Source organism: Plecotus auritus, assembly GCF_963455305.1.
Source record: "Plecotus auritus genome assembly, chromosome: 5".
Lineage (NCBI taxonomy): Eukaryota > Metazoa > Chordata > Mammalia > Chiroptera > Vespertilionidae > Plecotus > Plecotus auritus.
The window spans coordinates 177,639,418-177,653,716 of record NC_137776.1 but is presented as its reverse complement, the minus strand read 5'-3'; the positions used below and the strand labels follow the sequence as shown (position 1 = coordinate 177,653,716).

General features: G+C 54.3%; 1 protein-coding gene across 4 annotated transcripts in view; it reads right to left on the bottom strand.

The window, feature by feature from the left end:
• The window catches only part of LHX2 (LIM homeobox 2), a 59,613-nt gene that overhangs the window by 41,738 nt on the left and 3,576 nt on the right, over positions 1–14,299 (bottom strand). For 2 of the 4 annotated variants that reach the window (XM_080667911.1, XM_080667908.1), the window contains exons 1-3: positions 5,309–5,968; positions 3,658–3,860; positions 2,348–2,751 (exon numbers count right to left, since the gene is read on the bottom strand). In XM_080667911.1, coding sequence (XP_080524037.1) covers positions 2,348–2,751; positions 3,658–3,860; positions 5,309–5,428 — 727 coding nt within the window. In that variant the 5' untranslated portion in view covers positions 5,429–5,968. Of the gene's footprint in view, positions 1–2,347; positions 2,752–3,657; positions 3,861–5,262; positions 5,969–14,299 lie in introns of those variants that run through there. The other 2 variants (XM_080667910.1, XM_080667909.1) reach the window with 2 other exon arrangements.

The following is a 14,299-nucleotide window of genomic DNA, read 5'->3' as shown; positions in this document are numbered from 1 at the left end:
GCCCCGGAAGGACTTTCCGACCTGCGGCCCCGCGGGTGCAGCCACCCTTCCCTCGGCGGTGGGACCCGCGCACCGACGGCGCCCCCTCCCACTCTGCCGCAGCTCACCGCGCTGGAACACGGTGCTGCGGCTCCCCCTGCCTCACGGTCCCCCCAGAGCCGCGGGCTTTGCAGGGGGGCGGTGTGGCTGGGTGCCGGACACTCGCACAAACAAGCTCACTTCCTCACGGTCAGAAACACTCAGACACCGACACTTGCCCCGCACACACCGCCCGCAGTTGCACCTCCACTGTGCCCCTTTCCCAGCGCTCCACCTCCCCCACTACTGCCATTTGCCTGCTGCCTGTGCCCAGAAGGGAGGGAGGCAGACAACAGCCAAACCTGGCCAGGCCTGGCAGGGCGGTGCGGCCCTGGAGGCGCCCTCTTTCCCAACCTGGTCCCGGGAGCCCCGAATTAGCGAGCCACACGGCCACTGGAGATGCGCCCGCGCGCGCGCCAGTACAGGAAGCCCCGGTCAAGCCAGGCCAGAGACGTGCATATGGGGAGAGCGGAGAGGGAAACAGAGGAACGGGGAGACACACGCTGAGAGAGAGAGAGAGAGAGAGAGAGAGAGAGAGAGAGAGAGAGAGAGAGAGAGAGAGAGAGAGAGAGAGACTGAAGGAAAAAGAGAGGAGCCAAGGAGAAAAAGAAATGGCAGGAGTGGGGAATGTCTTGTAGAAGTGCCAGCTCTCCTAAAACTCAGTCTCCAGCCACCTCTCTCCTACTCGCTGTGGCGGCCTCACCAGGGAAGGTGGCTGAACAGCAAAAAGCACACACAAAAAAATCTCTGAACTTCTACCTTTCAAATCCAAAGTCCGTATGAACCTGCGTACAGAGGAAAACGCAATCCCTCTCCCTACCCTCCGAGCGCCCTGTGGCCCGGCGTCTGCAGAGGCCGACCTCGCTTGCTAAATAGGCGCGGCTTTGTTTGGGGGACCTGATCCGGACTCGGTTTAATCTATTTTCAGGGTGGTTGGAGATGAGGGATGGAAGTTTTGGAGAGCAGGATTTCTGGTTAGGGCCTTCAACAAATCTATAATCCCAGCGGCGGGCCTCCTGTGGCCACTTCGCCATCTACCAGGCTAGGGGCTGCACTTTCCTCCAGCTCGGCACCGAGACGCACACGCCCCAGGATCTTCCAACAACCAATTTCGTTGGAGCGAACAGGGGAACCCCACCCGCCCCTTATTTTCCTCCCCAGCCAGCTCAAGAGGTTTAAAGCTCGAAATAACCCTGGCTCCTTCCCCACCACGGCCCTCTGTGCTGGGTCCTCGGCTTGTTTTGCTTTGTTTTGTTTCCACTGGTGCAATAGACTAAGGGGAAAAGGAGGAGGAAAACAAAATCTCCGAATCCGATTCTGTCGCAAACGAAAGAAAGAAAATAATTGCAAGTAAACTCTTATCTAGTTCGGAAGCCCGGGGAGTCATAAACCTTCCCCGGCCCGTGAAGACTTCGGGCAGATGTTGGCGGTTCCATTTGCTGGGCCCCAGAACCTCCGCGGCTGTCCTGACCCGGGAAGGGTGCGGGAGGGGGCTGAGCCTCTCCTTCAGGGCACGGGGTTCAAAGACGCCGGAAATGCGAAACAAGCCCTCACCCTACCCCGAAGCACAGCCAGGCCTACTCGGGTCTCCTCCCCAGGCGCCGGCTTCTGAGGGTCCAGGCTCTTAACCCAGCGCCCCGCTGGCGCCCGGAGCTCAGAGGAAGGAGACCAGGGAAAACCGAGACCTGGCTGAGCAGAAGGCTCAGAGCAGTACAATGACCCGCCCTGGCTCAAAGGGCTCCGGGGCCCAGTTTCCCGGGCCCGCCGCCCTCAGGACATTTTACAGGACAGGCTGCAGGGCAATCGGATCTCTGCTCCCCAGACCACTGCCAGTCTTTGCTCTTGGGTCCCTGGCTGCGCTGCCTGCTTCATTCAAAGCCCCAGCTCCCGCCCTCAGCCGCGCAAACCCAGAGCCCGTTTGGCGTGGGCTCCACCATGCTTTCTCTATCATTGTACTTACTTTCTGCCCAGCAGGGTGAGGGTAAGGCCCAAACAAAAAAGTCGCCTCTAAAAAATTTCTGCACCAGGGACAGCAAGACACTAAAGCACTCTCTGGTCCTGCTCCAGCCAGGGGCATACGAGGCTAAGATCCCGCCAGCCAGATCGTAGGGTGCTATGGCCTGGGAAGTTAAGGGGCAGCGTGCCCCGAGTGCTGTATATGTTCGTGTATACAGCACACCGAGATTCATTCGGGCGGAGGGGAGCGATGGACGCCACGCACTTTACCCCAACCGGACGGGGACGCACGCTCCGTGCGCCTTGCACTCACCGGCGTTGTAGGCCGCCAGATCCGCCCCGGGGCCTGGGCTCTTGCGCTTTCTCGGCCGCCCCTTCTGCACGGTGCCCACGCCGTTGTAGTAGGGAAGACCCAGTGGGTTGGCCCCGGCTGCACCCAGCCCCGCGCTCTTGGCCGCAGCGGCCGCAGCTGCCGCAGCCGCCACGTCAGCGTGGTTGAAGTGCGCGGGGTACTCGCCCTGCAGCAGCGCCTCGAAGTGCAAGCGGCAGTAGACCAGGCTGTCCTTCATGCCGAAGTGGTCGCCCGTGGTCAGCATCTTGTTACACGTGGTGCACGTGAAGCAGTTGAGGTGATAAACCAAGTCCCGAGCCCGCATCACCATCTCCGAGGCCGAGATGCCCAGGTGGCAGCGGGCGCAGCGCTGCACGGAGAACCGCCTGTAGGGACCATCAGGGGAGGGACTGTGAGGACACACAGTTGGGTACCCCCATATTCCTCCTCCAGGTGCCGCTGCTGCCAATGGGGAAAATCCCCTCCTCAAGATGGGCAGTCTGGGTCTTAACTTGGAGGATGAGGGAAGAGGGAATAAATTTTGGCCTACGTCTGATGCGACCCTGTAACACAGTGCCCCTTAATCACTTTCAAGCCTACAAAGGCTTCTACTTAACCCAGAGGCCGAGCAAGCCCTACCAAAGCCCTTGCTTGGGAGTCGGGGGAGAAATTCCCCACTTACCCTTCCTCCAACTCTAACCCTGCCCTCCACACCAGCGCCTGGGAGCCCTACAGACCTTTGTAATTTGTAAAAAACGCAGAGACAAGGAGAGAAAGAGGAGAGGAATATATAAACGGACTCTAACGCTAAACCCAGAGAGGAAAAACAAGAAACCTGGTACCTGTTAGTGATGATTTTGGTTCTTTAATCCTGGACTCCCATCTCCCAGAAAGATCCGGAAATGCTCCCATCCAATCCCCCAGCTCTCTCCCCAACTTTGTTCCATGCCAGCCCAGGCCACCTGGGTTGGGATGGGGGGGGGGTGCTAGTTTCTGTTCCCTCTGGTTGACCCAAGAAACTTCAAAGGCAGAGGGGTGCAAGAACCCCCGAACCCAAGCTTAATTATGGTCTCTAAACTCAGAAGAGAACAGCTTCTGCTTTTCTCTGGATCCCTACACTTCACAGACATTTCCAGGAGTGTCCCCCAAATTACTGTGTATAAAGGTTGTCACCCAATTCTGCGTGCTGGCTTGGAGAAGAGAACCCTCCCTTGGGACAGGAGGGAAAAGAGACCAGATTTCATCTGAGATGGGGAATTCTGAGGGCAGTGGGTCCCGAGGTGGGGGGCTACCTGTAGTAGTCTTCCTTGCAGTAGATGCTTCCATCCTTGCTGAAACAGGTGAGCTCTGACTCCAGGTTGAGCTTGCACTCACAGCACTTGAGGCAGCGCATGTGCCACTGTTTGTCCACCGCCAGCAGGTAGTAGCGGTCGGAGATCTTGCCCCCACAGCCGGCACACAGCGCAGCTCGGTCACTGCTGATGGACGGCATGGTCTGCAGAGGGAGGGAGGTGGGAGACCGCAGCGCCCGCGTCAGCCTGTGACCCAGCAGCCGCTGCCTCCGAGGGGAAACCAGCACCCAAAGTTCCCACCGTAACCGGCTAACCCTAAACTCCAAGAAAAATGCCAAGGGTGTGCAGTGTGCTTCCTCCATCCCCAAATGCCCATATCAAGAAGGTTCAGAACCCAAGTCCGCCTACACAGGCCTGGTTGTGGCCTGGATAGATCTCCCCCACTTTACCCCTTTTCTGTACCTTCCGCCCTTTTCCCAGAAAGTCTCGGGCTATGTTTGGGGGCTGAGGCAGTGGTGGCTATCCCAGTCAAGCACTCCAAAAGCTCCCTCCAAAACTGTTTCTTACAGAAGCCACTTGGCTGGGCCCCCAGGGAAAGGGGTAAGATGACCATTAAAAGTCACCCTACACACAGACTCCTCTCCAGAGACACAGAGCGTTCCTGGCAGCCAGCCCCAGTGATCTCTGGATCCTTAAGCCAAAGGTTTAGGTTAGGGCAGGTCACAAGTCCCAGGATCCTGAGAGATGAGGGGTGCGGGGGGTGCAGAAGCACCCTCCAAGTCTCTGAGTGCAGGACAGGCCCAATCCAAATTGTCGGCTAACCAAACTGACAGGCTGAGATGGTTTAACCCGGAGAAGAAGAGCTCGCTGGGAAGACAGAGGCACTGGCACTGCTGCTCTTGCTTTCTGTGCAGAGAAACTTCCTGTGTTCCCACCTCCTCTGCCTCTAAAGGTCAGGGCCCGACTTGGGCAATGTCTGCTCATCTGACCCCCAGGGAGGACTGAGGCGAGGAACTGACTATTTGGGGCTGGGCTGGCATAGCCAGGTGTGGAGATCCGAATGGACTCAGCTTCTGCAGAGCCAGGCCTGGGAGCCTGAACTAGGAGCCCTGGCCTGGCCAAGTCCAATGGATCAGAAAGCCCAGGTCAAGATCAACAGAAAGCGGTGGCCCAGAAGACTTCACTCCCTGAAATCGCGCTCGGGAGGAAGCCGGATTGCCAAGAAGCGGGATCGGCCCAAGCCGGCTGGAGCCCCAGCGTTCCCGGTTGCTTCGCCCTTCTCGGTGGCGCCAGCAGCCAGGGCCAAGTGGTGGAGGAGAGCTCGGGGCTGGTGACCAGAGGGCCCCGCCAAGTGAGAAGAGAGCCATCTCGGGCCGCGGGTAGGACTTCGCTCATACTTCGGGAGAACCGCTCTCTTCCACCCCCTGGGTCTAAAATTTCGGCCTCAACCTTTTCCCCTCTCCTCCCCAGCAGCCTGGTTTCCCCCGAGCGGGGAGCTACAGGCCTTGTATCCTGTCCGCGGATCCCCAGCGCCCAGTCCCGTGCGGCACGAAGGAAGCTCCCCAAAGTGCCCCCAAACTTAGGGGAGCAGAGGCGCAGACTCACAAGGCCCCGTCCCAGCTTTCGGCCCGATCCGCAGCCGTGCGCCTACCGTCTCCGTGTCGCCGCGGTCGATGGCGGAGCTGATGGCGGGAGCCTCGCTCTTGGCCCTGCGGTCCATCTCGTCGATGACCCCGTGCACCTCGGGGCCCGACAAACTGTGGAACAGCATCGCGGCGGGACCGGCGGGGCCGGGGGCGCGGCTCCTCCGCGGGAGGGCTTGCCCCCCGCCTCAGCTGCCCGGCGCTCCCGGCGCTAACGGGCCCGGTGCATCGCCACCGCGGCCCCGGCCCCGCCCGAGCTCGGCTGCGCCCCCAGGCCGGGAGCCCGAGGGCCAGGACGCCTCCCGCCGAGGTGCAGGGGCAGCTACATCGCGGGGCGCCTGGGCGGCGGCGCCAAAGCCGGGGTCACAAGGGCAAGGGGCTGAGGGGAAGGAGGAGGGAGACGGGGCAGAGGTCGGCGCCCGCCGCGGGCGCTTTCACGCCGCGGGCATTGCCGACCAGGCTTCGGCGCCCCCGGCGCAAAGCAGGAGCGCAAAGTCTGCCCGAGGCGGCGACGGCTGCGGTCGGGGCTCACCGGGAGCAGCTAGGTGCCCGCGGCGACCCAGCTGCCAGGACCTCTCCACTCCCTGGGGTGCGTCCCCAGCCCAAGGCGACCCGCTTAGACGCTGGGTGGGCGACTAAAGTAGGGGTTTCTCCGAAGCCAGCGAGCCGAGCCGAGCTACCCGGAGAATTGAAGAGGAGGAGGAAGAGGAGGAGGAGGAGGTGGAGGAGAAGGAGAGGGGGGGAGGAGGAGGTAGAGAAGGAGGAGAAAAAGGAGGAGGAGCAGAGTGGGAGGAGGAGTCGCCGGCCACAGGCCCAGCCGCGAGCAAAGCTCTCCAAGAGCGCGCCGAGCCCAACCCCGGCTCTGCAGTCCGCGCCAGCCAAGCGTCCGCGCCTTTTCTACAGCCGCGCCTGACATCACGTCCTGCCGCCGCGCCATTGGCCGCCCCGCACCCCGGGCTTTGGCAGCGCGTGCTCCGGGAAGGCGGGAGACCCGAGAGGGAGGGGAGAAGCAGCAGGAGGAAAACAGCCACGAGATGGTGGGAGCTGGTGGGCGAGGCTGGAGGGGAGGAGTGGGAAGGAGGGAGGAGGTAGAGCGGGGAGTGGGGGGGTTGTTGGAGTTTTTAAGCTACGAACAGTTTCCTGTGATTTCTTTGGGAAGGAAAATTAAACCCCCTCTCCCTGCCGTCTCTATCCTGAGAAGGCACATCTAGAGGATGCTTGAAGAGGTCTCACTCCAGTCTTCCCTCTGAGCGGAGCCGCCGCCTGGGGCACCGGCTGGAGCGGGCTGGGAAGGCAGGCCTGGGGTAGAGCTCCCAGGGCCTTGGGCTGCTTCCCGCCCAGTTCGGCCTTCGGGCCAGCCTCCGCGCCTCGGCGACTGCCGGAGGCTGCGCAGGCCTCCTGAGGACCCAGCACAACAGAGAGGCGAGAGACCTCGGGAGCTGCGACTCCCCGGGGAGGAGGGCCAACCCGCATATCCTCACTCCTAGTGAACTAGGGCCGATTTCCTTTCGCTCTTCCCACTCTCTCCCCCCAGACTTTAGGAACTAAGAAAGGCATGGGTTTGAATCCAAGTTCTGCAATTTATGCACACACTTAACCTTACACAAATGACTTAACTTCCCTTAGCTGGTCTGATCTTTCCCATGGGAGACATCCCTTCACATGGGTGTGATGAACAAAAGAGATCATGGATGGAAAATGCCTGGAACATAGCAGGCACTAAGCAAGTTCTTTCATTGTCCCCCCTTTCCCCTCTCCATCTCCTATTAAAAACTTTCCCACTCTGAGGTTCGTAAAGACCACAGACCCATTCTCTAGCTACTGGGTGCATCATGCCATAGACTCAGCTGTTAACCTGCGCCCATCCAACTGCTTGGCTGCACCACTTCTTCAAAGACCAACAACCTGTCCTTCCGGGTAAGGGTAATCCCCCTCAGCAGCCCCCAGACTTCAGGCTCAACATAGAATCCCTTGGGGACTCAAGAGCCATACCCAGGTGTGTGGTGAAGTTGGATTTAGAAAGTAGAAAGTGTAGAGAAAAACCGAATGAACGAGTCAATTTCAGAGTCCCATCTCCTGGGTCTGCTTTGGAGGTGGGTCAGTCTGAAGTGACCTGCTTGCCAGGAGGAGGAAAGGGGCTAGTGGGGACCCATGCAGTTTATCTTACATAAGGGCACAAAGTTGAGGCAGCACAAAATTATACTTTCCACATTTCATACATAACTTTTAGACTTAAGTAGATGTGTGCTTGTAAAAGCCTAAGCACATGAACTCATGTTCACGTGTGCACATTTACATGTTCATCTTCATTGGCAAAAACAAGGCCAGCAGGAAGGTGAAGCTAGGGTCTACATGTGCACACCAAGTGTAAGTGTCCACTGCCAAGCAGAGACAGGCATCTGTACAATGGTCATAGTACAATTGCACGTTACAGTACAATTGCATGCTCAGGTGATTGTACCTAAATGCCCGTGTGCACTTACTAGGAGGCCATGTTTTGCATGTTTGCAAAAACTCTTGAAGTTACAAGTACAGATGCCCCAATGTGAGGGCAGGACCCTAAACCCCAAAACAGCATGTGTGCGTGTGTGTTCACACAGTCTTGTACTTTGACTCCTGCACACGGCCTGCACCTGGGCACGCGGACTCCTACACAGGCATGCTTTACTGAGGCATCTGGGGCACTTTCTTTCAAAGAAAGTTGGGAATGAACATCTAACGTGGGAGTCACCAGGGTTCATCTGGAGGTCGCCCAAGGGGTAGAAAAAATTGTAACAACGCTGGAGCGTTTGTCCTTGGTGAGACCTAGCTGGATGGATGCAATATGTTTTCCGAGAACTCAAGGGGCTGCCTCAGGAGCTGGGGTGTGTATGTGGGGGGCGGAGGGGGGAGGAGGTGGGGGACTCGATAACTTGCCGAGGACTGCCCAAGAAACCTGGAAACACACACTGCGGCTCTTCACTCCCTGCCCCCCCCCGCACCCCACCCCTCCACCCCTGACGGACGTGTAAGTACAGGATTTTGTCGCCGCCTCTCTGACCAGCAGCCCACACCCAGCGCTGACCGATTGCAGATTCCCTGGCAGTCACGGTTCCCACCCGGTGCATGCGCCCGTTCATCTCTGGGTGCCAGGCTGGGACGCGCTCTGGTCGGCGAGAGGGTCGAACGCATCTCCCGCCGCGGGGCGGGATCTGAGTGCCCGGTCCAGGGTTCAGAGGCCGGTAACTTGGCTAATCGCCCCCAGCAGCGGGGGTACGTGGCACAATCACCAAACCCTGTCCGCGGAGACTAAACAAGGAGAGGAACAGGCTGTAAGCACACGTCCTGACACGTGAGTGACATTTACACGGTGCGAGGAGCCGCAGCCGTCGGGAAGGCAGCGGTGGGGGGAGCAGGCACCAGCAGGTAAACGGATCCTTGCGAGGTGCCGGAAGCAGCCGCCCCTCGACGCTCCTCCCCCAGACGTGGGGAAAAGAATCCCTAAGTCGCTCGAACCTGCCTTTTGTGGGAGGTGACAGGTGAACAGAATTCAGGTCTGGCTACTCTCGCCGCTGCCTACCTCCCCACCATCTGCTTCCTCGCAGACGAGCAGACCCGGCGCATAATGAGGTAGCAGCCTCCAGCCGGCCACCGTGACTAACTCAGAACAAAAGCGCTCCCTCCACGCCTCTTCCAACAAAGGGGCCACCAGTCCCGGCGCTCCCCGAAGGCTGCGGGGCTCCCGGCTGCCGGCTGCGGGGCTGCCGTGCACCAACTTCCCGGGGCTGCCGGCGCCACCGAGCCGGGGCCGCTGAGGGAGGAAGCACGTGCTGCCCAGAGAAAGTGAGGCCAAGCTGGGAGGGGGAGGCGGGGGCGGGAGCCGGGGCCGCGGCTGGAGGGTGATTGATCAGCGCGCTGTTCCGGGAGCTCTGTCCCGTTATTAGAGGCGGCCAAAGCAGGGCCACGCAATAACCTCCGAATCGCCAACTAATTGACGCTGCAGGCAACTACTTCATTGTGCGCGCTGGTTTTATGTCTTCATAGCCGGTGATTGACAAGGTGTAATTAGTCATCTCACTCGGTGATAAACATGGGCATCCTCCTCCCGCGGCATCAGGCCGTGTGTACCAGCAGAGGAAGCGATAGTTGACGCTGATATACCATTAAATCAAAATGAAGACGTTCAGAAGTGTGTGTTTGCTGTGACGCTCTGATGGTTTATTTCTCAAATACGGCACCAACAGATTTACTTGATTTGCAAGTTAACTACAACATTAACTGGTTTTATTTATTTTGCCTCTTCTTTCCTCTTCCTAGGCAGGGATGTTGCTCTTGGAGAATGTGAAGACAGTTTGCTTCTTGACAAGCGAGCGAGCGGGCGCCCAGATTTTTTTCAGCCTCTCCGGAGTCTCCCCAGAGGGAAAGGCAGGCAGAAAAACCGCCAGATTTGGGAGCCACCAGGGAAGGATTCCGCACAGGGAGAGCCGCCCTCCTGGGCCCAGACCTGCTTGCCTTTGGGCACTGCCACTAGATGACCTGAAACTCTGAGGATGGTGCTGGGGGTTGGGGTCGGGGAAGCCTCTTGGATATGAACTGCAAAGAAGAAAGAGGCAAAAACAATGTCTCTTCTCTGCCTTAAAGCAGAAGGGACTGTTCTTTAAGCTGTTGGCTGCAGTCACAGGCTAGTTGCCTGCCTCAGTTCTCTGAGTGTAATGCCTCCTGTCCTCCCTCCAGGTTGCACCATTCAGCAAATTATACTCCTTGCTCATGAAGTGGGGCTTGCTTAGGGAAGTGTGTGTGTGTGTGTGTGTGTGTGTGTGTGTGTGTGTGCGCGCGCGCGCGCGCGCGCGCGCGCGCCCCTCCACAGGGAGGCTGCTACTAGAGGTGCTGGTTACCTGGACCGGTTAAATTTTTAAAAGGGAGGAGCCATTGGCGCTTGGACTGCCTGGCATTGCTATGGTCTGTTTTGATTCTAATTCTAGTTAGAGAATGGCAGGGACTGAACAAAGCCACCCACATCTGGAAGTCCACTTTCAGATAGGGTATCACACGTGCCCCCAAGACCCCCCTCCAGTGGGGTACCCTCCCTGCACCTTTCGTTTCTCTCTAACCTCTGTCTCTTGTTTATATGGCAGAGGAGTGGTGATTCCTTGCCACTGTGCAGGAATGTACTCCAAGAAAAGATGAGGTGAAGTTGAGTCACAGGGGCGGCACAAAAAGCCCTATATGGTCAACAAGGACCCCCCCCCTCAGACCTATAGGTTTTGTTCAGCAAAGGGAGGGGTGTTTTATATTGACGTGAGAGACTGTTAGTCAGCAGCAAATCAGCTCGGGCATGGCTATCTCTTTATGAAATCAGCTCACTGCCTTGGTCAATCTGCTGGTCACCACTAAGGACAGTGGGGCCTTAGTTGTTTCCAAAGAGAATACCATATTCCATGCGTCAGGGGCTTGGCCCCTCTCAGGCAGAGAGGAGCCCAATGCCTCCTCCTCTTCTCCCTGGAGCGATCTGAACAATTCTGAAACTGCCTCCCTGGGCGTCAGTTGAGCAGGTTGGGGAACTAACCAGGGCCCTCTCTCTAGGGCCCTGTTAAATGCGCTGAACTTAAAATGAAACACGAAGTGTGAATTTCAGGTTTGAACATGATGCATCGGGAAATGTGGAGGTTGGCAGCCCATTCCCGCCCCCCTGCCTTTCGGTAGCAGGTATTAATATTGTATTAAATGTTATGAGAAAGTAAGGGCTGCGGAGAGGAATGTGCTCAGATGCAATTTTGTCAAGGTTTTTATCTGTGATTATGATTCCAGATGTAGAAACTCCCGGAGGAGGGAAATGAGGGGCTGCTGGCGTGTGACATGTGTTTTAAGGTGTTTGGCAGTGTTTCTCAAAGTGGTGACAAAATGTTCAATTTTATTACAGGGAATTGGTAAAAGAAATATGAATTCCAGGTCAGAGATTGTTCACCTCAGCAAAAGGATTTACCATTATTGATTAGGGTGGGGAAAGTTTGTATCTGGGTCTTGCTTAAATCACATTGTCAACAATATAAATCTGTCAGATCAGATTATTCTTAAAGAAGAATTGTGACAAAATACACAATAGCTAATTGCATCTCCCCACCTACTAATTTCCATGCAAAGATATACAGTGCCCTGGAAGCCAAAAAAAAGTAAATATTGCAAAAATATGTCAATTTTTTTTCCAGCTGGTATAACTACAGCCATTCCTTAAGGGTAATTTCTTTTTAATCTAACCCAGAAACTACCCAGTCCTACAAGAGCCATTTTGCTAATCTGCTTGTCTTTTAGGTTGAAGCACAAATAATAGCAAAACATTTTCTCACATAGAGAACCACATTTTACTGAAGGGAGAACCAGGAATATATTATATGAAAAAAGTGGGGATGGGGAGGAAGCAGCTGAACTGTGGTGGAGTTGACAATTCTTGTATCTCCATGCACTGGAGACTGGAAACATATCCTACCACAGTTCCTGGTTCAGAGGCATCTCTGCCATCCCTCTCTGACAGCAGGGCACCCCGAAACTCTCTATTTCTAAGCAAAGGTTTCTCATAAACTTTTTATGAGCTTTACATACACTAATTGACATGAGTGCCCAGCCAGCGCTGGCTAGACTGGACGTGGGTTTGGTAAACATTTTCACAGAACAAAAAGAAGGGTTTTTGGCTAAAGACGCTGGGCTTGCCTCCTCCCTGGGTTCCCAGTCAGAGGACAGAGGCTCCACTCACTGGAGACATTGCTGTAAGAGCACCCTATACCTAGCACATCCATTTCATCTCTCAGCCCTGTTCGGGAAGCTCACACGTATTTAGCCCCAACCTTTCCTTAATGTGGGCTAAAGAAGGTCGATTTGGGGCTTCCCAGCCGCTGGCACTATTTTACGATCACAAAAGATACTAGGTTCCTAGCACAAATTGCACCTTCCTTGGAAGTAAGAAGGTTCCTCCCCTGTGAGGTAATGTAGGACAGGTACGTGTGCGAGGGGAATAGTGAGATTGCAGGGGAGGGAATATGAGTGGCCACCCTCTCTTACCCCTCGTTTCCAGCAGGAGGTTTCCAGCCCAACTTTCCACTGGCGCGATTAGCAAATCTCCACTGCTATTGGGGAAGGCGGCATTGTCTCTTTCGATGAGGAACAGTCATTTCCCACATATGCTTCAGCTGAAGCCCAGTCCCTGGCCCCTCCCCCATTTTATTCTTCCATTAATTAAAACAACTAATGTCCCATCAATTATCTTTGCATGAATGAAAATCATTATGGGCCCTTGCAGGTATATGGGAAATTCTGTTTGCTTAAATCTTCACACTTTGATTTTCTATAGACTCATTTTCTCGGGCATAAAGAAATTCAAACAAAACAAAAACAAAATCTCCTGACACTTTGCGATAAAGCAGAGACCAGTGGTAATGAGCTCGTATGATCTCTTGCAGGAAGAAATATTCAGATAGCCTCATTTTAGAGCTGAATTGTACTATCTGGTAAAGGATTCTAGACAGTTAAGGCAAACATTGATAGGTCACCAGACCCACGTTTGGAATTTGAGCTTGTGTCGAGTCAGATGAGCTCATCCAAATTTACTTTTAAGCTATGGTGTCAGTGCTTGAAAGTAAAAAAGGCAGGGGACAATCAGCTCTATTTGGATTTTCCCAGCCAGTTGGCCATTTCAGCTTGTATCTCTATTTCTGGGGGCTGCCATAATTAGAGCGATCTATTTTGCATTTACTTCTCTTTGCAAGCACTACATTATTCACTCTTTCCTGTGCTTATTAAACAGTGCCACCTGCACCAAATTCAACAAAGCTCTTCCATCAGTCAGCCCAGCTAAGGATCCCAGACCATATATTATCATTAATTGAAGCTCAATTGAATAGTTGACGATAGAGGCATGAGTAAAAGCAACACATTTTCTAGGACCTGTTCATAAAAATGTTTTAAGAAAAAAAAACCCAACCATTTATTCCTCCAATTGTCATCTTTTACAAAGTCATTTCATTCTCTCTGTACAGTAATTCAAGCAGCAATTAGCAGGTCTTTTAATTAATGAACTATTCCCTGTATGTCACCAAGGTGCCTCCAGCACAAATGTCCTCCTTCATAAGGTACTAGTAAATGCAGTCAATATTTTGTCACCCTAAGCCTTCGAAGCTGACCACCTTGATAGTCCGAACGCTATAAAAATGATCTGAAGAACTAAAGACAAGTCTGGGAAGCAGAGGACAATTTTCAGGATAGTCTGAATCCAGAGAGAGGGAGTGGCAGAAGGAAGGAAATCAGAGACAGGGTGGGGAGAGGCAGAAAATGAACGTAGATAGAAATTAATGGTTAAAGAAAGGCAAAGTTTCTAGCAAAGATGGAACCATCTCTGAGATCCAGTTGTGTTATAACAAACTCCATCTACATGCTGGTGATTTATACATTTTTAAGAGCCTCAAACCTCACTGTGTCTTGTTCTTTAATAAGCTTCCTGCTTTGTTCAGAATACTGCTTATCTTTGCCATTGTCAACAGCTCTGCATCTGGGAGAGATTAATTAAGTGATAGGTCAGAGACAATGAGGTGAAAGGGCATGTCCATCCAATCAGGTCTGATTCATCCATTCCTACCTTGTGGATCAACTTTTTTTGAGGGATGCCAATTTCAGTTTCATTTCCAGGGGGAACTTATCAATGGGAATGCCTGACCTCCTCCACTGAAGGACTCTTAGAAAGACTTTTTTTCAGATTAAAAAATATAAAATCTACACTTTCTGTCTTTTTGAGATGTGAAACAAAAACATAACTATAAATTGTCTGTGTGCTTGCATTTCTCCTATCTGGATGAAGGCTGATTTTCCTGAACAGGATCTTTCTAAAGAATAGCTAATTAGGTGATTACAAATGAGATTGCCATGCAACACAATAAAAAAAATTAAAAGTTCGCTTTCTCTCCTCCCCCTTCCCAACTGTTTCTCATTGCTTTTTTCCTTTCAAAGTCCACTTTAAATTTCTAGAAGAAAAAAAA